Raw genomic sequence first — 27,838 nt, forward strand, 5'->3', positions numbered from 1 at the left:
AAATGGAGAGCCCTGTGTGTCCCTACAGATAAGCTGCCAGTCTGTGATCTGGCCTCCAGGAAGCAGCATTTCCTCTTCGGCCAAACCTAAAACTGTGAGCGGGTGAAAAAGTAAACACTGTCCACAGAAATTTCCGTGTCTCCTCTTCTGAGCAGTTACTGTCATAGAGAACCTAAAGTTTAACTTCAAAGAGAAAAGCATTAGTGAGTGGAAGAATTTCTCAGCTCTCATGAGCAATCTGTGTCACGGTCTCTATAGTCATGTATGGATTTCATGTCTTCTTGCTTAGTTTTCCCTGGTTTACTTTCCAGGGCTTGTCAAGGAACAGCAAAATCCTGATGAAACAGAATTAATGAGACAACACTTGAAATCAACATCAAAAAGTATTTCCAGTTAACTCAGCACATATGCCAGAGACGCCTAAAAAAATCTCTCAGTCTCTTTTTGGATCACTTTTGAGGCGCCACGAGAATAACCAGGCCTAAAAACTCCTTGTCCTTTTAATTTATGCTGAGTTGGTTGGTATTCGTCAAGACGACTGCAAAGAAATTAGCTCAAGGTCAAGTTTTATCATGTTCAACGAACATCTCTGTAACAGGGGTTAAGAAACACGAGTCTGGTCCTGATCATATTTTCCATTTGGAGTGAATCACAACAGTTTTTTCGAGTTCCAGTACTTCTAGAGTGCTGGTGTAGTATTTGATTTTGGCAAGACTAGCTGAGAGAAATCTGGGCCCATGCATTCCGAAAAATGCCGCTGGAACTGAAGACATTGTTTAAAGGAGGAAATCAGACTTGTGCCTCAGGGTAATAGTTGCTCTCACAAACAATGGAGACAGCAATAAAAGTGACTGCTGCCTCTGGTAAGACTTTGAGGATTACAGGGGCATTATGTACCCAAGTTTCCAAAATCATATCAGTACACTTCTCACCAGATGGGAAAGAAAAAGCTTTCAACCCCACTCAAAGAATGTCTGTAACCGGTGTTGTGCATTACCTTGCTAAAAATGAGCGTGTTCATGAGCACTGTTCATATTTTCAGACATATTTTTGGACATATTTTTGGACAGACGTGTCCAAACTGTCCTACAAAAAGCTAACAATGCCTTGGGTTGATCGAATGCCGATTGGTCAAAAGTTAACTGGAGCTAGAGCCAGGAGGGGTCGTCTACAACCGAAAGAAAAGAGTACAGTAAATAGTGCAAAACAACTACTACAACTACTACAGTTTAAGCAGATCAATTAGTCACAAGCCCCTTTTAGCTACAGAAATAAAGCACAGAAATGAACAACTGATTAAAATGTATTTATAAATAGAGTAAGAAAATGTAAAAGGAAACTGAAGAAATAAATACAAGAATAAGAAATTAAAAAAGTGAAAAAGAGCAGATTAAGTAAAAGAGTAATTAAAGATAGGGGGTATAAGCACAAATTAAATTAATAATATAGTCGAAAATGAATGCATAAATATCCATCTATTTCACATTCTATACCAGTTTATTTAAATGAATGGAACTTTATCAGGCTGCAGAGCTTGATGAAGAGCTACTGAGCTCATTTCAGTCTTTCATACAGTAACAGTCAATGCTCATTATCTGGCTTAGTCTTATTGAGTGGAAACTCAGGTTAAGTATCAAAGAAGCAGATATACAGGTCAACACTTTTAGTCAGAGGACTCAGATTCAAACAGCAAAACAGGATGCAGGATATCAAAAATACCATCATCTACAATCATTACAATATCAATATTTACCTTTTTATTATCCCCATTATCATCAATACTGATATATCACATGTCCTGTTTCTAAAGTGTTTTTTTTTTACATTCCACTTCTGATTTTTAAGCGTGATTAGCAAAATAGCTGCTATGGCTAAGGATTCCTGCTTTTCCTCCAAAGTACCACCTATCTCTGAAAAGGCAAGGTCAGACAGCAAGTATGTCCTACGTAGACTGTTTTCAGGAACCAATGCTGACTAGAAGCAGAATGAGGCTGTGCTGTTACTTCACATGCATCATGAGGAACCATTGAAAGGAGAAGCTAGCAAGCTCTGAGAAGGTAGCAGAAGCTATGTGGAGAAGACTGTAGAAGCAAAGCCAAGCAAGGACCCAAAGCTCTCAGCAAGCTAAATAAGCTGTGGGAGCTCAAAGCTGGTCGAGAAGCTTGCCAGCCTAGGATCACTGGGCTGTGAGCAGCCGGGAACTCGGGCAAATGAGTGAGACCTCAAGAGCCACAAACTAGCCAAATCGCTAAGCCAGTTCTTGGTCAAATGACTGGCTTCCAGCTGAGGGATCCCCATCACTCTGTTTGCAAGCCCTGCTTGCTCCTGAATTCCCAACTGAGTGACTTTTCATCGAGCTCTCAGCTAAGCAAGTCAGGAAATTCTGAGCACCGAGGCTAGCCGAGCGAGCTCTCCCAAGCACTCAAAAAGGAACTATTTGAACTAGCTAAACTAGAGCCAGAGAGGCTGGGACCTCCAAGCTGAGAGTCAGCAACTAATCAGCTAGCCAAGTTTTCAGCCAAATGAGCTGGGTTCCCCCAAGCTTAGCTCCAGGCCAGGAAAACTGGGGGGGGGGGGGGGGGGGTTGGCCTTTCACTGCCGCACAGAGAACATAATAAATTGCAGAAAATGCAACACAACAAAAAATATTTATTATTCTTATATCAGTTATTGTTGTTTGATCAAAAATCGGTTAATGTGGTCGAGGTAGCTCTTGTACAAAGCCTCGCTCACACAAATACTGTTATTTGGTATGTTAACAAGACCATTTATAATTACTGCAATACTCTATACTGCTGGGAAAAGAATAAAGGAGAGACTTTTTTCCACATACACTAACAAAACCACTGGGGCCATTATGAGAACAGTTAAATGGCAAGACAAAAGTTTTGCTGAAACAGAAATAGATGCAGAGTGAGGGCTGAGAGCATAAGAGGTCTGACAGAGTGCTCATTAGTGCTACTTGGTCAACACATGAAGTATTAAAAGTGCAATAGCTCTGCACCCCACCAATCCTCTGCAGCCGTGATGTGGCAGCTGCTTCTCTTTCAACTAATGACTCATCCACTCTTGCATTCAGTGAACCCTGAGAGAATTTCCTCCATGATTTTTAAAGAAATTCAACTTTTAATTTATTTGAGAATTGTGTGAAAATCATTAGAACCAGGGCTGCAAACTTTCCACAGTTTCACACACACACACACACACAACAGAAACACACAAGCTCATACACCAAGGACTAGAATGAAAACACCAGAGCTCATTTAAAAGCTGGAGTCTGGGCCGCCAATCAAAGCTGCAGCGTAACCCGCTGAAATCCTCCATCAGTCAGCATCATCAGCCCTCATATAGCTGCAAGCCATCTGTTTCACTAATGGACACAGCCAAAATGGGCTCAGTGTGCCTGTGGTGGGGTACAGTACAAGCATTAAAAATAACAATCCAGTGTAATGAAAGCAAATTCAAGTGGGAAAACCCACGTATTGGGCTGCTAAACTGTGGGAACTTGAGTGTTCCAGGGGATCCCCTGAAAAATCTGGATTAGTGCCAGTACTCTATTAATCTGGCATTAAAGTCCAGCACTGTGGGAATGATTAATCAAGATCATTCAAGTCTAATATTTCCAAACACCCTTGACGAATCCATCAAAATTCAACAAGTCATGCATTACAGGCTTAAACATTTCTCCCCGTCTTCCCTTCATAAGGGTCATTTATGAGGTTGTTCCCTCATACACCGTCCTGCAGACAGTCGAGTACGACATATGAAATTCAAATGCCCACCCGATTAGAAACTTGCATACGACATTCATTTTAAAAATGAACAAAGGGCCCTGGAAATAAAGAGCTGACGCAAAGTCAGACATGCAAATATGTGAGAATGACAAGAAGCCAGGGAAGGAAAGTAACCAAGGTCAATTACTCAAGTACTGTACTTTTTAAATACAAGTTCAATAATTCAGCATTACCATCGTATGCTAATTTATGCTTCCACTCCATTAGATTTGAGAGGAGAATGTACTTTCTGCTCCATTAACTTTATTTGACAGCTTTATTTTCTCTTTACAAGTCTTTTTTTCTTCAGCCGTCTTACAAAAGATCAGTGTGTAGCGGGGGTCACAATTATGATTTCCGTGAGCTGTTAATAGCTCCACCAAATATTTTAATCCCTCTAAACACTTTTCACACGGTTTCAAGAAATGATCCAATATCTCACAATAATAAATTTTAAAAAAGATACGAGAAAAAGCCCAGAACCTGAAAAACAGACTTGTGAATCAGAGATTTGTTTTTCTTCTTTTGTCTTTAATTTATCATGTCATGACCCGTTGGTGCCCTGTGCAATCTGGCTCTGCCAAAGGTTTCCACCTGATAAAACCAGAGTTTGTTGTCTTCTCCCAACTGATGTCAAGTGCTGCTCAAAGGGAACAGTTGCTTTTCTCAAAAGGCCAAGTGCTCTCAGGTGGCATTTATTTGTGAATTGGTCCCACATAAATAAAACATATTTGGATAGTGACATGAAGTGGTTCAGATTAGCAGTCACAACGGTAACAACATGTTTCAGCATAAATAATCATAAGAGGTCATAAGTATGACTTTTCATGCACGATGTCTACTTGAAATTGAGTAAGTTTCCGTAGCTGTTTTGGTACTTTTACACGAATAAAAGAGCAGAATACCACCATTAACCCTGGAGTACCTCAGTTAATGCTGTATAAAGTACATTGACCATCAGATTAAACCATGTCCCTGTGGAACATTTCATGTACTAAACTCTTGAGCAGGACTTCAGTATCACTAGCAGCAGACGCTCTTTGTGGTGTTTGGTTGTTTCCCTAACGGAGAGAGTGGAAGTTGAGTGTATGGGAGTGTATTCGGGCCATGTCGGGCCATGTCTCCAAGCTTTTGAGGAAGTGGCAAGAAATGATCAACCACAAAACCATTCTCTACGGATCAGACTAGGCGATGAACACAAACAGCCAACAAAGTTAACAGCTGATAGCAATGCGTAGCCTGTAAGTAGTTCATTTGTAGCGGAGGCCCTGTAACACAGGAAACAGCTCTCCAACTAGGCGCGCCTCTAACAATTCCCAATCCACACACAGTTCTCTTCTTCACAAAAGACACACACACACACACAACCCTTGTTATACATTTCATGCAAACTATCGGGCAGTTACCACTCATGTGATTTGCATTCACCCGCTTAAGGCAAATCTGATTTGAAAAAGAACTGTGAACAGCCCTGTGAGAACCACTCAGGCTGTCCTAATCACAATCCTTCCCTAATTTGTGCAATCTGAGAGCGGAGGGCTAGTACGAGCTAACGATGGAGCATGCAAGTTTTCTTACGTACCAACTCCATACTTTTCCTTCTTGGTAGGCACCCAGCGAGACATCCTCACTGTCGGGGCTTCCTCAACTTGTCGTTTCGCCAGCTGAAAAAGCTCCAGAAAGGACTTCCTTTAAAGAATGTGGACTTTTTTTTCAGTTTTCTCCGAGCTTTGGGGAGCTGCTCCGAGCAGCCATTTTCCACCACTGACAGGACGCTCCGCAAGGGGGAGGAAGGGAACACAACTTTTGCACTCTGTAGGCGTTCATGCTGCAGGCATCCTACCAAAGTTTCACTGCTATTTAAACTAATTAGACGAAGCTGCTACACAACTAAAAACTAAAAAGTATATACGTGGTAGCATATTAACCTAACGATAAACCTATATGTCATACAATATGTATACATATATATATATATATATATATATATGTGTGTGTGTGTGTTATATATTTATACCCAAACAAAACCACTGAATAAACAAGTTACGAATAAAAATACAAACAAACAAACAAAAACATTAAACAGCTCAGGGGCGGAGCCAAATATGGCCACGGTGGTCGTCCCCTCCCTAAGCCGGCCCACAGCATTGGCCACCCCGGACAATCAACACAGGACTACTCCTGTGTTTGTAGAAGTAGAGTTCTGAGTTGAAACTCATCGTTTCTGCACAAAACAATAAGGAACTGTGTTCTGAATTTAAAACATAGTCCTTTTGGGGGGCTTTTTAAAGTACCAAAACCTCAATACAAAAGACGTTTTCAATACTGAAAGAGTAAACAGATAAAAACAATGAACTACAATAAGAATAACCCCTTATACCAAGAAGTAAAACCAGTTAGAATTAAAGAATAAGTAGAGAAATAATACTGAGCAAAGCACTATATATCTTTTGTTATTCTGTGTACTTTAGATATACAATTCTCATGACTTCTATTAGCAGTTCCGGAGGCTTAACATTAGAGACTGCTCCTAATTTCATTTGATCAATCGAGGGGTTATATAAACACGGTGTGCTGTCACATGACCAAAAATGAACAATATATCCTCCAGCTGTATGTCACTTAGGCAAAACAATAATGAAACATTAGTTCCTTTACTACCCCAATGAGAGTAATGGTCTAAAAATGTTCTGGCTCCGCCACCAATTGCAATGGCAAAAAGCAGGGCTTTGAAATGTAGCAAATACAGCAATCCAAGCTGTAACGTCTACATAAGTTCAGCAGAGCTGAAAGCTGTTGGCAAAATTACCTGCAAATTACAATCATTATTGTAAAACTACCCAAATGACACACACACCAATGAAACCTACTCCTATCTCGTAAGAAACGTTTGTGAAGGTATCACATGTCAACCTCCTGATGTTATCCAGTAAACAGTAAGCACGCTCAAAGAGAGGTTGTTCCTCTGAATAGTTCAGCCACAGAATTAGAATTCATGTGGCCTGTGACCATTTCCTGCCCTTTTAGTAAGTAATGATGAAGCTAAGAGAGCCCAGTTGAGCCTTTTTTTTTTTCTTGTTAGGGATGATCTGAATGAATAAGAGTTGTTTATCAAAGCTGCAGGTGCTAAATAAAAGACATAAGTGTTGTGTACTTGTGCAAGCATTTGACTTTTCTCATGTTTATTCATATTATTTTCACAACTGACGACTCTTCTGGTTTCATCCTATCTTTTTATAGAAGTCTCTCAACCTATGACCCTATGCCTTCCCTGTTTCTCAACCTTCTTTGATCTGTTATGTTGAAGTTCTGCCAGCAGAGGGGGCTGCATCTTTCAAGATTATTCTAATTTACAAAAAACAGCCTTTTTTCTTTTCTTTTTTTAAAACATTTTTATTAAAGTGTCATAATCGAGTTTGATTAGATTTGATGTTATCTCCTGGGCAGCACAGAATAAAAGATCACAAGTTGCTGTCAAATCTTCAATTCTCATTCCGTTTGTAGCTTCTCTCGATGATAAGGTGTTTAAAAAAAAAAAAGGTCAAGGCAAATGTTATCAAAGATATCTACAGTATGTTTAATCTCTGTCTTTAAAAGACATATTCAGAAACTGTTATTCCTCCTTACATGAAAATTGCTTTTAAAGACTTAAAGGGACTGTCAGTGCAGTGAGAAACACTGAAATTTATTAAACATCAAAGCAAGCGTCGGGTTTTTTTCTGAAAGAAGTTCACAGATCTGCGTTCAACTGGTTTTGAATAAAATCTGCAGAAGAATCTTCCCTTCGGCGTCAACCAAGTTCTTCTGTTTTGTAAATACTTTTCACTTATGCATTGTGGGACATCATGTGGGTCACAGTTACTTATCCATGAGCACACTGGCCCATTTTATGACCATCTTGCCAGTCACAGGGTTTGCATAGACCCTTGAGGATAGCAACACTCATCATCAGCTACTAACCACGAGATCATAGGGAGGAGAAGAAACAGGGGAATTCAATAGAGAGGATTTCTTACACAGTAAGTGAGTCATGGAATAACATGGATAATCTGCTCATTAGTGATGCTCATTTATTTGTAAGGACGCCTGAATGTCAGGAAGTTTGATCTGCTCTTATAAACATTGTACGATGTGTCTGACTTGCATAAACTCAAAATAAGCAGGTTTGGTAGTTAAATACTGAGCGTTAACTCGTGTCCTTGTCTAAAAGAAGATTTTGCTACGTCGTGTAGCGCATCACCCAGTTTTTCTTTTTCCAGCTTGGCTTTTCTTCAGAGTCTTTCTCTCTTGCTCTTGGCATTGGATGTTCAGTTGTTGTGCTCAGTAACTCTTTTGTTCCCCAAAGCGTCCCTCGCATTGCTCCACGCCTGAGTGGAGACAGTACCCACCAGCACTTACTTTATATCAAGACAGAGACTGTTTACTTGCTGAGCGCTACGGACTGAGGAGGGTTGGAGTCAAGTAAAAAAAGATGGTTTGTCAGTAACAGGTAAGCACAGCATCACCATGTTGTAAACGCAGGAAATTGTGGTGTGTTTTAGGAACTATATTAATGCTTACCCATTTCTAATTCTGAACTGTGGCTGATACCTTTTCATTGCAGATATAAAACAAAGATGACCTCCATTATTCTTGTATTCAATTCTTTGCCGTGGATTTCTGGAATGAATCATAGTGATACATCCAATTAAGCGAGGGGATTCTCATTAATCCGTCTGTTGTAAAGGGCCTTTGTTGAGGGCTGAAACTTGAAACCAGTGAGGGGTTACCTGACAAACAAAGAGATGACTCTCCGCAGGCCAGCTGCACACCTAAGGAGAGCGCCAGGCTGGAGGAGATCAGGAGATGAGTCCTACTGGGACAGCTTGACATCAGAGGAGGAGCGTTCGCCCGGTGCCTCTCACCCCCTACGTGCACCTCGGCCTCAGAGCGCCATTGAAGGAGGGCAGCTGGACAACTGGCTGGAGCACCTGCAGACAATTCAGAGCAAAGATAGAGACCCAGTTTGTGATCCATTATTCAATGATCGGACAATATCCATGCCCGTTCTTGACAGAGAGCCAACCGGACGCGCTTGGAGACAAACAGGCTTTCCCTCTTACAGCAGGGACTCATCTTCATGTGGGAGTTCAAGCGTGTTTGGGAGCTCACAGGAAAGCCAAGAGTCCCTCCAAACTGGATTTTTTCCCCCTCCAGAGTGCAGAGGAAGCCGAGAGAGAGTTCATGTCATGCAGGCCCCAAGTAAGGAACAAGCTCAGCTCAGTTATCTTGCTCCAGTCAAAATTGGGTGGCTGCCAATTCAGAGGAGAGTGATGATGGTCGAGGATGCTCGCAGCCAAAAACAGTTTTTGGACCACTCTGCAGGCCAAGTAAGACACACAAAATCTAATACTGACAGAGTCTTGAAGAAGTCAGATTTGATTGTGTGAGTTTTCCATTTACCTTCAGTAAGTTGTATAACTTTGTTTGAATGTAAAAGGTCTGCAGAGTAACAAAGCCCACTGTCCACACCAAATGAGTTATTCTCTTCCTCTTATTTTCTTCCTTTACCCAATGACATCTCCACAAAACACATTCGCATAATACCTGACAAGGGTCTAGATTAGCACATCTCTAACAAAAAAATTATCATCTGCTGTCTCCTTTTTTTTTTATCAATACGCTCATTGCAGACTGGCAGACCAATGCAGACTGGAAGGGGAGTCTCGAAAGAGACAAAGCTTAAAAAGAACAAAAACATCTGTGTTTTTTATTCAGCATTATCATATGTTTTATCTAACAGGCCACAAACAAAATAATGAAACTGCAAATGAGAAAGATATGGGCTCTTTTAGCCTTCCTTCAGAATATTTTTCTTTTTAGTTCACAGAACACACACACAAGAGTCATATCCCTCACTTTTCTATAATTAAGCTTCCCACTCAGTCTCAGTTGTCTCCGGCCCCCTTACTCTTAATTAGAAGAACGAGAATTCTGTGTGCTGTGTTGAACAGCTTGTGTGTCTGTTCAGGCCTTTGCAGAGACTTTCAGCTGATTTAACCTGGATTTTTGACTGACATCCCCTCAGTTTTTGTGATTCTCACATGTTAGAGAGGCAGTGTAAGCTCTGTAAGTCTGAAGTTAAATGTTGTCCAATGGAGGTGATGGTGTTCTGCGTCAAGCAAAACAGAGTAGCACACAAAGACTTCCACAGAGAGCCATTTGTAGTCAAGTCTCAGTCACCCAGGGAGAAGGCAGAGCTCTGGCATTCTTGGAAAACAGCTTACTCTGCAGGAACTCCACGCATTCTTGAAAGGTTTACGACTAATTTGGAGCTGCAAAGGCAGAGATTGAGCCTTGTGCCCGCAGAGGATGCAGGTCAATGTAGAAAGATAATTCAATGGGAGCACTGTATTACCCAGTGAACTGATAATATGGCTCAAAATCAATAAGTTGCAGTGCTGTACCAGAGGTTTGACAGAACTGATGCACAAAGCACATCCCTTCCCTTGTGACTCTCCACTCAGAAAATAACCCCAGAAAACTATGAAGTCAGCTTTTTCCCAGCCAATAAAGTTTACATTACAATGTTGCTTAATTATTAGCTTCCTGTCTTATTTAAGAATTCAGTGCAAGCGTCTTGATCCACGGCTTTATTTATTTCTATTTTGTTTCCACGGAGACAGACTTGTAATTGTTATAAAGGTTGCCTTGATCAATAGTTCTTCAGGCTTTCTGAGAGTTTTTCAAAGTTTTCTTTGGCTGCTTTTTCCACTCACTTTCCGTTCAGTCGATGTATTTGACCATTTTCGGAGGAATGTGCCAGGCTGTTAGTTAAGCCATTTTACACTGACCTGTGCAACATTCAGGGATAAAGAGGCAACCAAGTCAAGGGATGAACAAGTGTTATGTCTACACATAAGAGACAGCTTAGTGAAAAGACCATTCTAAACAGAATCCTGAGGCACTTTGTTGCTAGTAGCATTTTGAAAAGGTACGACCTTTCTTTAGTTACGAAGACTACCAAAGATAACACAGATTGACATGAAATGGTATTTTTGCACCAACAAGATGATTATCAAAGCACTATAAGCCAAAAAATGGCATAACTTGACATGTTTTTAAAAGAGTCTGAAGAGTTTTGACAAGTTTAGGACAAAAGAAGAAGTGGCAGGCTGAGAAAACTATCTACAGTAGATAAACAGTATCTGAGAGTGACGGAGAACAGAACAAAAGGCAGTTATCATTCAAAGAAGAGCTTTGTAATGTCCTTCAAGAAGCCTGGAGAACTATTCCTGAACAGTACTTAAAGAAGTTACAAGAAAGTTTGTGTACTAAATGTACTAAATATTTACTTCCAGGCTACTTCGAATTTTACAAACTCTTTTTGCCTTACATACTGTATTTCTACTCGTGTCTGCACGTGTTTCAATAATTCAGTGCAAATTCAGTTTTCCTGGCAACATGTAAAAAAACGAAGAGTGACTTTTGCACAGTACTGTGGGAATAGGTTTTTTTCACAAAATGTGAAACCACCCTTTAAAATGCATCTTGGGAAAATAATCTACGTTCTATCTTTTTTTAGAACAGACCATATACGCTTAACACAAACCTACATTTCTGTGAAATGTTTTTATATCAAGGTGAAACTGAAGCAACCCATAACTCCAGCACTCCAGAGAAATCAAGCCAGACCCTGGGCTCCAGGTGAGTATGCAGTTTTTTCATGGCATTGCAAAAGCTGTTTTTTGCTTTTTACTTGATCTGGAATTCCAAAAGAAGATCAAAAGCCAAAAATGAAAGCAAATCTAAAAACATGAAGCAGCTCTCTCTCACAAATGACTAAAAGGCTCAGTTTAAACACTGTAACTTTAAGGGCCGAGTACGGCAGAGAGGGAAGGACACTTTTTCAGTGCTGACTTGTGCAACTCAGTTTACGTGCTTCTAATCAGCGCCTTGTAACAGGTTTGTCCATGTCCTCTCAAGTTCAAGTAAAATTTGTCATGACTGCTGTCCAGGGGTAGCCTGGCTGATGCGTCCACATCTCGATGAGATGGTGGTCTGGGAACTAGGTGTGCATTTTCTCGTATTTGAGGCGTGGTTTACGAATGCCTAGAGCCGTTTATTGGGCGCTACGAATGTCTATCAAATGGCGTCTGGTTCTTCCCATGCTGCTTTGCGCGCGATTCATAGCCAATTGTATCACTTATACCAGATGACGTATGTAGAGGAACAGAAATTCGACGTGGAAATACATCCTTCTTGGCAATGAAATCTTTCCATGCCAAACGTTGCTCTTTTTTAAAAGTATACTTGCGTTTTAAGCTACTTAAAACACTTTCTAAGGCTGCATCGAACGGTAACGTTGTGTCCGCTGCCATGTTGGATTAACACTCTACAAGCTTCGGTGTCGCGCATAGACGTCGTCATTGTCTTGCTGCCCCCCCGTTCTGTGGTTCCCTAACTCAGGCAAAAATAAGGGCGGTGGTTTCCAGGCTGCATTTGCAGTGTGAATGAAATCGCGCGCAAAGCAGCATGGGAATTCCCAGGCTAGTCCAGGGGTATTCTGGCAGCATTTCAGGCAAAGGAAATGGACACTATTAGGCCTGAAAAGTTGAGAAAAAATGGGTTGGGTGGGGATGGAGGGAAGAGGCAGAAAGATAAGTGGAGATGCAGAATGATTGGAGATGGAGCCCTGTTAATCTTTGAACATGGCAGCCCGCAGTCTCTGGGTTTGATGTGAGTCTTGATCTTTCAACCTCATCCTTGTTTACACATAGATTATCCTGGCTCGGCTCAGGCTACTCACAGAAATCAAAGCAATCCATCTGTATGGCAGCAAGGAACTTTGATAGGCAGTGCAGTTGTTTATAAACCTTACTGACATCATGTATTCTGCTATTTAAATTTTTCAGCTACACACTGAGGTGACAAGATAAAAAGTGCAATCGTGTTTGAGTATAAGCATTTTTATTTTCTAAATGTAGTTTGTATTCAAGGCTTTCATCTATATGTCTTGCTTGCCAGTTAAATATGCAGGTGCAATAATTTGGCTTTGGATGACACACCAATAGTGACATGAATGAAGTTGATCTTTACGAAACAAAAAATCTCCTTGAATCCAAGTTTGTTTTGATAGTAGAAGCTTTCGCTCAATTTCCAGTACTTCTAAATCCACTGCCCAGCATGTGAAACCAAATAAAATTCAAACCACAATCATATCAGCAAGAAATTACACACTTGCACTGCAGCTTGTTAATTCCTCTCTCAAAAGCCCTTTTCCAGTTCTTGCTATCAAGCCTTCCAGGAGCTGTTTTAATCAAACTCAAGGTCTTATTGCAGAATTTTATTGGCCTCTGCCTCTATAAAAAACACATTCTGCAAACATCAAATGGCCTGATGTTAATAAGAAAATGATTGGAAAATTGGATTTTGTGTTTTAAGTTCCTTCTTGTTTGAACAGGGGGGGCAATTTTCACCCTGTTTACACGAATATGTGGAGGATAATGAAATAAAATGGTATTTTCCATATGGCCTTGACACGTTACATTCTCCGTATCAGCTGTTGATTCAGAAAAATGGTTATTTGAGCTATTTGAACATAATGAGAGAAGCTCTTATAGAGGAGGGGGAGGCATGAGTTAGTGAAGGACTCTTTAAAGAGAATGAAATTAGACATGTAGTGATGGTAACACATGGATGAAAGTGTCAAAAGGGCCAGAGTCACCTAAAACAACTCTCAGAACACTTTCCCAGCTGTAATCGTGGTTGCAAAAGTGGTGCAATTTTCACCTCGTCTCTCATTTTCCCCCTTAAAACGGAACACACCATGGATTATCAGCACAACATTCAAGGGGAAGCCCAAAGTGAGAACCTGTCGCTATGGTAACAGCAGCAGGTGGAAAGGCAGTCAAGCAAGCAGACAGGGTGGCAATAGAGTATCAGTTAGTGCTGAGAGGCACACCAATTCAGTTTCTACATCTACTCAGGAAGCTAAAGAGTGACTCCAGGGTGGTGCTTAAGTCACTTTACTGTCCCAGTGTCAATTATTGACAGTGTCAACATTTCCATACAGTCAGAGTATTGATGGATGAGTATGTTTGTACAAGGGCTAAAGAGAGATAGAGGGAACTTGTCTTGTGAGAAATGTATTTGTTTTGCCATGATACATAGATGGAGAGGCGGAGCGAAGTCATACCAGTCCAAGTGCTTTGGGTGTGAAGACGTGGCAGACACCTGATGAACGCTCTCCTGGTATCAAAAAGGTAACTCTTTTTAACTGCTTTCTATCATCAAGCACTGGATAAACCAGATACACTTCACAAAAGTAGAACATAAGATCAGTGGATCTGTGAGTGTTGGAAAGTACATACTTTTCTTGTCTAGATGATGTGGTGAAATTATGTCTATTTCTCCTTGTGTAATAGTCTAACATGCTTAGGCCTGTATCTCATTCTCATGTTGCTAAATGCGGGAGTTCTAATTATTTGCATCGGCTTGTCAGGACACTCAGTATTTGAAAAAATGAGGGCCTCATACTGTACAGAAACTCTGAGATAAACTTTCCTTTAAACAATGGGGAGAGAAGGAACATTCTTATTTTCATTGTGTTTATTTGGCTTCCTCTTACTTTCGTCACATGGCTTCTCATTTTTGTTCATCTCATTAACAAAATAAATGTGCTCTATGTTACAAGTCACCCTTTTAAAGGCTGGTTTGCTAATCTAAGACTAAGAGTTTGGGGATAAAATCTGCAAAATCTTATCATTTCAGATTTGGGAAGCAAACAAACAATAATCCACACACCAAATTTTGTATACTTTTGTGTACTTTTCTGGTGCTTCTCTTTTTCTCTCTTTCGGTGGCTTCACAATTAAATTAATCTAAAATCCCTTTGATAGCATACGTGTGGCTTTGAAGACAATTTATGCCAGTTTTTAGTAAAAAAAAACAAGAAAAAAAAAAACATGAAAAACTAGTGTGGCCCTGTAAATTTCTTTTAGAAAACCAAAGATGGCAGATATTTAACATCATAATGTGTTTTTAACTTGGCTTAATCAAAGAAATGTTATTGCATCAAATCCTCAATTTTTCAACCGGCAACCTCAACCTATTGATGGTCCTACAGTGCTTTGGAAACAGGTATTACTATTCGAAAGGTTTATTCCTTCACCCATGTTGGACTTGTCCTGTTATTAGGATGGTACATGCAACACTTTTATGCGGGATTGGGAAGGTATGCTGTATCATGAACCTGTTTGTGTTTCACAGAGACATTAGTGTTCCTCTATATGCTCCATAAGCACCATCAGAATCATTTAGCCCAAGGACCAGAATCTTTGCTTTTCCACTTAGTTTCTATTGAAGATAGAGTCTCATTGTTATTCTGTGAGGGATAAGTCACACTGTGTGCTGGCTTTGCCTGCTGCTGCTTCTACTGCTACTGGGGCAGTCACTGTGTCAAGCATGGAGAGAGTCATCTGACTGAAGAACAAACAGCAAAGCCCTGCAGAAAGGCAAGACATCTGACTTGCAGTTGATATCCAGTATTAGCGAGATGTCATATTGTGAATATCTCATGCCATATTAAGTTAGGATACTGTCCAAATTTTGTTCTTAGCACTTTAAAGAAGCAGCTCAAATTACAAAAATGAATCTACAGCATCCATTTTACTGTGTTGATTGAATGTTTTAGCATAAGACATTAGCAATAGGAGTGTGTGAGGGGATTTCCATGCATATTTGAGTTTTTTTTTTCACATAGAATCTCTTTCACCCACATGCTGTAGGTGCCAGAAAAACTGAGCTTTTCTGCTAATGAGGGGGACGGACCAGTCAGCTGGCAAGCTCTGAGGAGAGGCTGGAAGGCCAACAGGGTTTCAGCTTTCCCTGGAGGCGATAAGTTCAATGAGCTTCCCACAGGGACCAACTCAGACCTCAACGTGAAGTCCCATCTGCTGAAAGCAACCAGCGTCGAGCCCATCCAGCATTCGCCTCTGTGTCGTACAACCTCTGCTGATCCCAGCAGTCATCACACTCTGCGACAAGGAACAAATGACACGGATGCAAACAAGCCACATACTCATTTACAAAGGACATGCAGTGTTCAGCCCATAAAGGCAACGGCCCCTCAGTATTGGACAGATAATAGTAAAGGGTCGGCGGACATACAGTCAAGTTCGGCTGTGACCACAATCATCCCTCAGAACAAAGCTGGCTTCTCCTCAATTACAATCTCCTCCAGAAAAGTGAGCAGATCGGCCAGTCTACCTGGATCCAACACCTGCAGCCTCTCTTCCCAGTCCAGCAAGTCTCCTTCTCCTCCCTTAGATCAACAGCCCATGGACCAAAACTCCAGACACGTAACAGTGCAAAGGAAGGCCACCATAGTCAAAGTGACAGAGAGAAGGGTGATATCCAGCTCAAGCCCAAGCACAAGCACAAGAAAGGCAGGGACACCACCACCAAGCCATTCTTTGGACACAGTGGTTCGCAGAAGAAAGGCCACCATCATCAAAGTGACAGAGCATAAGGAAAGCTACAGTCCCACCAAATTGGGTTTCAGGTATCCAGAATACAGACACAGCTACACTGAGGGAGTGTATAAGAACAACAGCACATGGAGTCAAGGAAACCATACAGAAAACAATGAAGTAAATTCATATCACTATCTGAATTCCATAGAAAACTCAGATGTAGCACCAAATCAAATCACTTCAAATGTAGAGACAGGTGATGCTCTGCACAGATCCACACTGAGTCTTTTTGTTAGCAACCAGCCTGCCCTAGCAGCACCCACTTCCTCAGAGGTTTCTTCAAAGGCTGACGGACAGAGAACGGACAGGCCGCACAGACCACTGAGCTGCTATGGCAATTTCATTGGACACACTGAGCCCAGCAAGAAGAATGTCACGCAAACAGCTGCCAGGAATTTGAGCTTCAGGCTTCCACAAGAGACCTATATTAACCCTGTGAGCTCTGACAGTGGTTTCATCAGTCCTGAAAAAGCCATGAAAGAAGCAGGTCAGCTGATGACAGACACCCTTAAACCAACCAGAGACAAAAAGGAAAGGTTGCCTCCATCACTGGATAGAATGCAGAGAGTATCCCCCAGTCTAACTCTCATCAAGGCCCCGGGTAGGTTTCTGCGTTCCACTCTTACAATCTCCTTATCACCATGCATGCTCATCTGTGTCTGATGTTTTCTTTGAAGAACTGCAGTGTCTAAATATGCACTTCCTTTGTACCAGCTGTGCGTTCTACCTCTACGTAATTACACACTTTCTCAGGTTTGAAACTGTCTTTAAAACGTGATGTCTAATTGACATTTAGTAGATTGCTATAAGGTCCCCTTTTGCATTTATCGTGAGTGCACTTAACACTCGTGCCGGATATCTTTGCCAATATCAAGCATGATATGTGCAAAGAACCCATTATCACCTAGCCATGCTTTCTCATTTTCACCCTCTTTCATTTTACCACGCATCTCTTGGCATACATAATTTATTCCATTCCACTCTTCATTTGAAGCTCAAGGAAAGAAGAAAAATGACAAGCCGCTAAATATGACCAAAAAAATAAAAAATCAAGCGTTATGGTGAGGTGTAGAGTTTGGTACTAAGATCCTGCAAAGCAGGATGAGCAATCAAACCACAAAGACAGAGTGGAGGATAAATTCAGTATTCTCACAGATTAAGGAAAGAAACTCAAGTCTTGTGGTAGGGTAGAGGACACTTCTGTATTACTTGCCAGACAGCAGTGGGGCGGTGTGGCTGTGAATAGGGAGGGTATTGTCTATCCTTTGGGTTTTGCGCACTCCTCACGCCAGCAATATCACTGATGCTGTGCCAGCCTGTGGAGCTGTTCCAGCTTCATGTGTCCACTCTTAACATTTTTTACTGATGGCTTGATCATTCTTTATTAGCTGATAATGAACTGGCAGATGAATCAGGGAAAAACTATTTTATAGACTGTGAGGGACCGTGCTTAATTAAGGACAAAGGTATTCAAAAAATGAGGAACAATTTCAATTTTATAGTTCCAAAAATGTATAATCCAAAAAAGTCAAATATGAATAACAATTTAATCATACAAAAAAAAACAAATTTGGGCCCAACAAAAATGAGGTCAACTAATTTAACACTATCAACACAACCAAAAACTGACCTCCAAACAAAGAACCAAAGGCTGCTTAAATAGGGACGGAGTAACCCAAATCTGCCACATGAGGGAGCATAATAAAAGGGAAAAGTTACAAAATTACCTACAGCAAAATATAAAACAAATAAAGCAAAACTAACTTTAACTTAGCACAAATAATAAGTGAATGTTAAAGTGACAAAATTAAGAAACTAAGGCCAAATTTAACAAATAAAGTTCCCCTCCCCAGTCTTTTAGAAAGAGTGGTATGTTCCAGGCTTCCTCCTCCAGCTCATCTCAATTTGCAGCACCTCAAAGCAAAAGAACAAGTGTAAGTAAATCATTCAAATTATCTCAAATGCAAATATAGAATAAATAAATACTAACACGATGTGGTGGTGGTGGTAAGAGCATCCACCACATAGACCAAAATGAGAACATGCTAGGGCTTTCTAGCCTCCAGGAGTGTTCAGAAATATTTCCTCCCCTATTTGGGCTGTGGATGTGCTGGTGGGATTTAGGTAAAACAGATCTGAGGTTTGTTGGATCGAGATCCATTGCCATAATAAAATACCATACAAATTGTTTGGTATCTCACAATTTCTGGGCCGTGATATTGCCACTACCACATTTTGAAAATTTGTAGTTTTACATATTCTTGTGAGACTTGGCTGGCTACGTTCACGGGTATAGCTTCGTATTCAATAAAAGAACATTCTCTGCATGAAAGACAACAAGCTTCTTTAATTTTCTTTCTCTTATGTTGAAGTAAATCGTGACATCTTTGTTTAATGCATGACAAAATTACATCATGAGAAAAAAAGAATACATTTACGTAAGTCAAAGTTTCAAGTCTACAGCACTGAACAGATATAGATTAGTTTGTTGTTGTTTCTAAAACATGCATGCTATTTGTTCATTTGAATTTACAAAGAACAATAAAAAAACAAAGCTGAATTCAATATTCACATGAACATGTAGAGGGTGTTTTCTGCTGAACAAGTGTTTCTTCCTCTATCATGTTTTCTCCGCATGAAATGACTAATTATTCTTTAATCGCATTCATTAAGAATGTCGTCAAATAATCACAAGGCCAAAGGCAACGTAATTTGTATTTAGCGTTTTATACAGTCGACCATAAAATGAGGCAGGTTATTAAATTGTGTTAAAATCAGCCTGTTGTGCAGAGCAGCCAAATGAAAGCTCAATAACGGCCAGGGAGACTGTTTTACTTACTCCTCGAGTACATCAAAGCTCTCTTGCGTTTCAGAGCCCAACTCCCATCAGTCTCAAGAGGAGGTGCTTGCACTCAACGCAGCTGCCATCATAGCAAATATCAAACTCCAGAGACAACTTAGTAAGAAGAAAACATCAAGTGGCAATTCTGAGAAGGACTCGGCTATATCACCCCAGGGGACTACTGGTATTTTTACACACCTCTAATATATATGTGTGTGTATTCATATTTCCTCACCCTGTTATTATACAGCATTAATCTTTATCACAATTAACTAAGAATGTTGCAGGCTCAACACTTTGTTTTCAGAGCTACATTAATTTGACAATACAGATACAGCGAAATTGAATTTGCTCTCTAATACTGCACCCCCAGTGTATAGTTCATGCCAGCAAGTAATACACCATGGCAGGCCAAAGGGGCTATTGAGCAACTGTGCATTGCATTCAAGCCAAGCAATGTATAAATTAAACACAAACTATTTGATTTCCTCTTTCTTTGTAGAGACGGATGACGGGAAGTGTCCAAAGCCCAATTCTGAGCAAACCGAGGTACAACACCACAAGCAGCCTCATGCTGCATTTGTTCCACTGGTGCTGGACCATGAAAGGTCAGCTGAAGCTATTTCTCTTCAGGTGAGTTCAGAGGTTATTTCCTGAGTTAATAAAACAAGGAAACAATACCTGGGGATTTCATTCTCTGTGAAAATGTTAGGTATATAAAGTGGGAGCATATATCTGAGTTGATATTGCTTTGACACTTCAAGCAAGACAATATATACAGTATATATGTTAACCTCTGTTGCAGGTGTTATAAACAGTTCTTCTTAAGCTGTTTAGTTTTCATTTTAGAGGGCTTTTTAGAGTTTGAATTTATTTTTTTCATGATGAATTATCTAAATAGCAGAGAAAAGTTGGGAAACAACAAACTGGTGATCTTGATAATGACAACGAAAAAGGAAAAACACACTTGTCGCAAGTTCATGAGTTTTCTTAAGAACGTCTTAGTGCTGTATGTTCAAGGGCATGGGGAGTTAAATGTGCTGCTCAGGCTCAACTATTTTGTCAAGAGAAGCTATATGTTTTATGCTTTGGCAGGAAGCACTGCAGAGGTCAAGACCAGACTTCATCAGTCGGTCCCAGGGCAGAGTGCGAGACCTGGAGCAAAAGGTGCAGGAAAGAAGGGTGCCGTCGGATATGGAGGAGCAACAAGAGGGTGCAACATTCAGGCCTAAGAGTGCCCGCAGCACCAAGTCTACCTCTGTGAACGGTAATGTGCCAGCAGCCAACTTCACCTCTCTTAACCACTGTGCTGTCCATTGTCCCTGTGCAGCTGCAGTGGCTGTTTGCCACATGACTAATCACTCATATGCTGATTTAGAACAAAGAGCAATGGGAGTTGGTTGGCAGTCAGTGTTGTTTTTCAGGGGTGTTATTTTATTTTAAACTACAAATAGGTAACAATACAGTTCTTTTCATTCTTTGTTGGAAAGAGATTAAATGTTCTACACAGAAACCTAAAATTCTCACTTCGCAGTAGTTTTTCCAAAAAACTGATTTTCTGCAGCCACTCAAGAACTGTACAACTAAGAAGTAAAGCTGAAGGAGTAAATAATAAGGAAAGAGGAAAAATGTTAGTTCAGCCTGACTTACATTATCTGCCATGCTGGGCCAGTAAGCTGTGACTAAATACAATAAAAGCCACCTCAGGCCTGAAGTGAGATCGGAAACAAATATTTTTAATGTGCACAAACTGTTTACAATGTATTCAAGTCCCTGTCAATTAAAAAAAATGGTCAGCACTGGTATGCGAAACCTCCAAATGCCTTTTGACGTGCCAGGCTTCACAGTAAACAATAAAGAATTCAAAGGCTGGTATTTGAGATTTTATAGCTCTCGCTGACCTCTACTGGCCATAACTGAAAGACACACCAGTAGCTCCAATAGCGGGGAAAGTGACAGATGAAAGATTGTTGTGCCTGCAGACTTATTAATGTCATAAAACGTATTATAAAAGCTATAACGATGATGGACTTCATGCCTAGAATGGAAATAAGCCCACGTGTTCTGTCTGAATATCTTAACATTTCCCTGTTGTCAGTCTCTTCTGTTACCAGGACAAGCTGACAGCCATGCTTCAGTCCCTTTAACTTGATGAACATTGTGTGTACCTGTGTGTGTGAATGTGTGTGTACTCGCTTATGTTCCCAGGTAACCTTCTCAGACCCAGAGACAGAGACATTTCTCGAAATGCGATGCCGCTCAGATCCAAGCAGTGAGTTCCATCTCCATCTCTACCTCGACACTCTGGCTGATGCTTCCTCTTTGTCAGCGGACTCATTCTTATCTTTTTTCATCGCTTTTGCATGTGAGGGCTGAGCCTGTATCAGTGACGTCTCTATACACAATATGCTGCTTCTGTTTATCTGTCAAGACCTGTGCTCCAATTAAACAGTTTTGTTCTTCCTTGCTGACATGCCTCGTCTCTTTATTTTCTTGCTTAATCCATAGCGAAGAGTAAGTGTGGATTTATGCAGAATACATTGAAAAACAACCGTAATTCCAAAAAAAAAAACTTGTGACAATGTTTAAAATGTAGATAAAAACCGGGTGCAGAGATTTGCAAAACTCAAACCAATGTTTTATTTGATTTTATTCAAAATAGAACATAGAAAACACGTCAAATATTGAAAGTGAGATGATTTACTATTTCAAGGAAAACATTAACTTGGCATACATTTGATGGTAGCAACACGTCTCAAAAAAGTTGGGAAGGATCATGTTTACCATTGTGTAGTATCCCCTCATCTTTTAACAACTGTCTGTAAATATCTGGGAACTGAGGAGACAAGTTGCTGGATCTTTGGGAGAAGAATGTTGTCCAATTCTTGTCTGATTATAGGATTTTAGCGTCTCAACAGTTGTTGCGTTTAGCATTTGATGATGCAGGCAGCACTAGTCTACTATGAAACCATGCTGTTATAATAGACGCAGTATGTGATTTAGCATTGTCTTGCTGAAATGTGGGTAACATGGGTAATGGGAAGCACATGTTGCTCTCAAATGTGCGGATACCTTTCAGCAATGATGGTGCCCCTCCAGATGTTTTTCAATTGAGCAATGATAACAAACCAGATAGTCTGGGATGGCTCCTTCCTTGCATGATGCATTTGTGGATGGCACCGTGAAATATGTTCACAGACAGTGATTTCTGGAAGTGTTCCTGAGCCCATGCAGTGATTTCCATGACAGAAACATGCCTGTTTTCAATTAGTGGTGCCTGAGGGTCCAAAGATCACAGGCATCCAGTCATAGGTTGTTGTTTTTTTTTTTGCTGAACCTCTGACCATCTCTACCTCTGAGACTCTGCCTCTCTAAGGTGCTCTCTTTATGCCCACTCATCTTACTGATCTTTTTTCCAGTTTACCTTCGTAGCTGCATTATGTTCATCCAGCTAATTCGTTTCAGCGACCCTTACTTTTCCAGCCTTTTATTGCCCCAGTCCAAACGATGTGATAATATTTTTAGAAAAATGTGTCACTTTCAGAATAGGATGTGATTTCTACTTTTTATTATAAATGAAATATTGGTTTGTGAGATTTACAAATCAATGTTTTTATTTAACATTTTGCACAGCCTTATTGGAATTATGATTGGTGTTATGAGTAGGGTTGCTTGAAGGGTTGTTTTCTCCCACCATTTGGAAATAACAGCTTTGAAAAAGCTTTTTATTGGATTGCATATTTCACATGAAGTTTTTGGTTAAGAAACTATGCCTTTTGATGATACTTTTCAGTACAGTTTTTCTCATTTCAGCTGTTTGTGAAGATTGTTATTCAGGTTATTGGTTTTTCTGACTGCTAAAAAAACAACAACTCCTCATCCATCTAGTTAACTAAAGGGGAGTAACAAGCATTTAAAGCTAGGATTATTGTACTGAGTTAAATGTTTATGTTTCCCCACTGGTTACTCTAGAGAAAAACCCTTTCCAAGGAGAGGTGAAACATTCTAATGCTAAGATTGCTCATTTGTTACAGCACACAGGCAGATCTAAAGAAGAAAAAGGAAGAGGGGAAGAAAAGGGAGGTCTGTATGAACAACAGACAGCGAGTAGAGCTTTTCAAAAAGGTAATTCCTCTTCACATCTGCAAAATATCAGTCAAACCCACACCGCCTTGTTTTTAATTCTCTCGGCCTCAAATTCCACAAGTTTGCCGAATTTATCAGGTTAAATATCAAGGACATGTATGATGGAAAATATATGTTTCCTTTTAATGAAGTGGCCAGACTGAGTAGTGATGGGTTTTATTCTTTCACGAATCAAACATCAAACAGATTCAATCATGACTTGAAACAAGCAGATACGAATCTTTGTAATCATGATCTTCCTACATTTATAAGCAGAGTTGTGAGGGTAAACAGAATTGTATGTGCAAGCAGACAGATCCCTCTGTTCTAGTAGTTCTGCTAGTCACACACGAGTGCAGAAATTATGCTATTGTTCAGAAAAATACTTTAATACATCCAATAATTGTGCAGCAGCTTGGCACAGTCTCACAAACATCTGTGTGACACACTGAACAGAACATTAATTGCGCAAATGACCCAGAGGCAATTGAGCCAGTAAAAACACATCCTTTTTTTACAGCCTCATCGTGTTGTAGTAATGGCCAACATTAAAGGGTTTATGTGCTAATAAGCGTTTTTTTCTCATCTCGGAGTAAGACTCCCGTTTAAAAATAAGGTTTTAAATGCCTGACAAACTCGATTATTGTTCATTGAAATGGCAAGCATTGAATGAGACACAGTGCGGTCATATAGACACAAAAACAACATGGCAGATGGGATGCTCAACTAATTTGTGGAGGCTTTATCGAAATGAAAAGCTTGGGCTCAGGACAGCCTATTTTCTCTCAATATTTCTGAATCAGCATTTACTGTGCAATCATGAAACAATGCTTCGCTCTTTATGAAGTAAGAAAGTTTGCTTGTTTAAAAGGCCCAAACTGCTTTTACTATTTAAAAAAAAAAAACACAGTTTCATCACAGCAAATTGATCTAAGGCAGCGTGTCCACAGTGGTAATGATTTTAGCAGAAATATTGCTGTAAAATCGTTTAATTTACTACTCATGTTGCATTCACATTTGGAGGGACTTACCGAGATAGTGTAAAATGGTGATTCTAAGAGATGCATTTATGTGTAAGATTTTTCCACCTATACAGCAACAAAGCACAGTGGATGGAAGGATAGTACGGCTCGTTTGCAGTCAGTGCAATGACTCTATTATTCCACTAGAGGGCGGTGCTGCCAAAGGTTTCTATTTTGTTGTACTTTAGCCAAAAGCCAGTTTAGAGTGTTTTAAAAAAGCATACTTCAGGGGTGTTCACAGCGTATAAAGTAGATTTGAGTTTTTGTCACTTTCTATCACTCTGAAGTCAAAAACTGTCACCCTTCCAGAGACTTGAGTTTGATTTGCTCGAGGAATTGTAGTCTCACTGCACCGCACACCCTGTCTCTGATTATGGAGAGAAACCGTGAACAGTCTTATTGTGTGAAGTGTATGAGGCCTGTGTTTCCCATGAAACAAAAGGCCCTTCAGTGGCAGAGAAAGCCACAACGCTGTGCCACCATTCAGTCGAGCTGCAAACAAAGTGGGTGCCCACACACAGCTGCTCCACCCACACTGCTGCTGAGGTTGATAACGAAAGCTGGAGGGGCCATGCCAGAGGATCCAGCAGATCTTGAAATGGGAGCTGGATATATCTGAACCATGTGGATGAGAGGCCTCACTCCTCTCTCTGCACATGACTGTGGTTCGAATCTGAGCCTTGAAGAACATGTGTCTGTGTGTGCAGGCTTGATTAGATTGCAAAACAGCGAGGGGACTTTTGTGTGGACTAGACTCGTCAGCCATCGAGTATAATTTTGTAGAAGCATCTCAGTGATTTGAGTCTTTCTCCTGTTGTTGCAGGAACTGCTGGCACAACTTCTGCGAAGGAGCAACAACTGAATGACTGTAAGACGAAGAAAAGGAAGAAATTGAAACGCTTGTAGGCTGATTGTGAAGCAGACTGAAGAAGTGTACACAGGGCTGCTTATGAAATATGAATGAAAATATCAGTATAGCTCATGATACAACACTATTTGTCCCCCACTGTTTTCTCTTGTGCATTGCATTCAAGTGTACATCTTAACATCTGTTTTTTGGGAGGTAAATGCATGCCAATCCTTCAAAAACCCCAAAGATCAATTAACCTCACTTACTGCTGTTTTGAAGGTTTTTCCAGAACTTTCAAGATTCTTCTGCCCATCTGGATAAAAAATACATATTCTCATGCACAATGAAAAAGGAATTTAACCCGTTTCCCTTATCGGAACTTTATTGTGTTTCCAAACTGAAGAAAAAAAGGAAAGTTAAAGTGACATATCTTATATTTTTGCTTCTTAATTCCGTTAATGTGTTGGACAAATCCAGCCAAGATAAATTGTTCTGCTAAAGAGGTAGCAGTTTGGAACAGATTTAAAAGATGTACAGAGTGCCGAATTTGTTAGATGCACAGTAATAGAGAAGTCCTTGTGGGTTTTGGAAATGTCTTCAATTCCACTGCAAGAGCTGTGAAATGAAATCTGTGCTTTTTAAAGATTGTCAGACATTTGTCTTGTCCGAGAAAAACGGATATTCTCTCACTTGGCTGTACTGGCAGCGCTTCTGGTGTAATTGCAAATAAAGGTTGGCTGAATGAATGCATGAAATCACGTCTGAACATTCTATTGTGATTTCCATCAAATGTTTCGCACTGACCTCTAAAACAGTATTGCATGCAGTTTATCGCCTCGTTTTCATTTGATTGTGAGATGCCTTTCTTTCCAGATTACTTCATGTAATGGGACGCAGAGCAACCTCTCACACAGTCACTCTCACATGATCTCATGTGATGTCGAGCAGCGTAATAAGACATTCATAATACTTCACCGTCCCATCCAGGGCGGTTTTCAACCAGCATCCTCATTATACATCCAGTACGCAGAGAGAGGAGCCTGGAGTGCCAACGTTCAGTGCCAGCTATTAGCTCTTGGATGGAGGAATGTGACCTCTCCTCAGTGTTACTGGACGTTGCCGTTGAATGGAGCCTTTGTCGCTGTCTTTGTTTTGTGATGGATTCGGCCCCCACCATTGCAAATTTAGATTTGTGTGTTTTGATCCAAAGTGAATAGGCTGAGAGGGAGGGCGCTGCTCAACAACATGCTGGAGCTGGGTAAATGAACAAAGATATGTAAATATTTATTTTTGGAATAACAGACTGCTGCGTTGGCGCTCTTTTCATGACTCTGGGATTGTTCTTCTCTCATTAGTCTTCAGGTTTGATGGCTTCTATTGCCCTGTTGCTTCATATATCTTAGTTTGTACTGACGGCAGGTAGAAAACTGATGCATGCGACTATTTTTGTCAGCCTCTTTTCATGTTAGTGCCTTTGCATTTGTAGGTGTATTTGGACTCAGTGTAAGTGTTCTAAATAATAATATATTTAGACTACAAAGGCAGCTATTATAAGAAGCATATGAAACATGGCTCTGCTTGAAGAAGACAGTTACTGTGTAAGCACCATATTTTTCAGGTTGATTGATCTTCTTTCAACAGACTGTTTTACTTTGCAGCTTGATATAAAAACAAGAACAGCAGGATTTATTTTACATTTTTTTCATCTAATTCAGACATATGGACTGGCTACCTGTCCTCTCGCCCAATGACAGCTGGGATAGGCTCCACTCCACTGGACATTTGTCCACCAAACTGCATCCACACAGCAGCCGAGGGGCGATATATCTTTCATAAATTTGGGAAAAAAATAATTTCTCCCTCCAAACTTCTTGTAACAAACTACTGTAAAAAACAAAACAAAATGAAGCAAACGACAACAAAAAAGAATTGTTGAATGAAGATTTTCCAAACAGTTTTATGGCTTTCATGCATCATCAAGAATGTATGCTGTCTCTGATATGGGTTGGAACTGACTCTTGTAAGAACCGACAAGAAGGAATCACTTAACAGACCAAACCTCAACCCAGTAGTTTTATGCAAGCGTATTTCAGTTTAGTCAATACACATATGTGCCTTCGAGTTTTAAATTTAAAAAAATAAAATTCATGCAGCAAAACGCTCCCACGGTTTCAGTCACTTTTACTTATATCTGATCTTGAAATAGTTTTGTGGCCAAGAGGTTTCATGGCACAGCAACAGAATGCCACTCTGTTACTTTACCGCACAGTGGGTCCATAACAGGTCCTATGTGATATGTTGTGTGTTCATGTCCTCCTGATGATGGAGAAACATCTCTCATGGTGTGCACTTAGCTGTCTGTTACCTGCCTGTGTCCCTCAGACATAGTCTGACTTAGCCTAACCCCTGTGTTCCTTTTTCTTTCTTCCCACCCCCTGAATTTGTTTCAACACATTGGCCGCACTTGATCGCTTTCTGATTTTAAAGCCATTTTTGTGGGATATAGCACACACCAATATCCATTCGTAAAAACAGACGAACGACATATTTTTCCACCACCAGCTTCCATAACTATATATGCAAAGCTTTACAACTCCGATTTCTACGCTGTGGTCTGCTTAAGAGGATGCGCATGCGGCTGAGCTCGATTGGTAAAGTTAACCAAGGAATACCAAGAAAAACGTCGGAAATGATTGTTTGCTGGTCTTTGG

The 27,838-nt window shown here is 40.4% G+C and overlaps 2 protein-coding genes across 3 annotated transcripts in view; one reads left to right on the forward strand and one right to left on the reverse strand.

Annotated features, from left to right (window-relative positions):
• dock1 (dedicator of cytokinesis 1) overlaps positions 1-5,555 on the reverse strand; it is a 189,502-nt gene extending 183,947 nt beyond the window's left edge. For both annotated transcript variants that reach the window (XM_075457886.1, XM_075457885.1), the window contains exon 1: positions 5,356-5,555. In XM_075457886.1, coding sequence (XP_075314001.1) covers positions 5,356-5,398 — 43 coding nt within the window. In that variant the 5' untranslated portion in view covers positions 5,399-5,555. The remainder of the gene's footprint in view (positions 1-5,355) is intronic.
• A 2,622-nt stretch (positions 5,556-8,177) lies between these two features.
• c23h10orf90 (chromosome 23 C10orf90 homolog) lies at positions 8,178-25,882 on the forward strand. The gene is made up of 11 exons (XM_075457741.1): positions 8,178-8,262; positions 8,377-9,142; positions 11,396-11,459; positions 13,926-14,017; positions 15,542-16,889; positions 19,162-19,314; positions 19,633-19,763; positions 20,226-20,397; positions 21,339-21,402; positions 23,165-23,255; positions 25,101-25,882. Exons 2-11 carry the CDS (start codon positions 8,558-8,560, stop codon positions 25,137-25,139), a joined length of 2,739 nt encoding a protein of 912 aa, XP_075313856.1. The 5' UTR covers positions 8,178-8,262; positions 8,377-8,557; the 3' UTR covers positions 25,140-25,882.
• Positions 25,883-27,838: the final 1,956 nt, after the last annotated feature.

The sequence above is a fragment of the Odontesthes bonariensis genome, chromosome 23 (assembly GCF_027942865.1).
Source record: "Odontesthes bonariensis isolate fOdoBon6 chromosome 23, fOdoBon6.hap1, whole genome shotgun sequence".
NCBI lineage: Eukaryota > Metazoa > Chordata > Actinopteri > Atheriniformes > Atherinopsidae > Odontesthes > Odontesthes bonariensis.

Excerpts from the sequence above, each read along its gene's own strand:
- c23h10orf90 (XM_075457741.1), top strand. The coding sequence starts at position 8,558 with ATGACTCTCCGCAGGCCAGCTGCACACCTAAGGAGAGCGCCAGGCTGG. Across the intron at positions 14,018-15,541 it reads GCTCTCCTGGTATCAAAAAG|GTGCCAGAAAAACTGAGCTT; the intron begins GTAACTCTTTTT and ends CACATGCTGTAG. Across the intron at positions 23,256-25,100 it reads GAGTAGAGCTTTTCAAAAAG|GAACTGCTGGCACAACTTCT; the intron begins GTAATTCCTCTT and ends CTGTTGTTGCAG.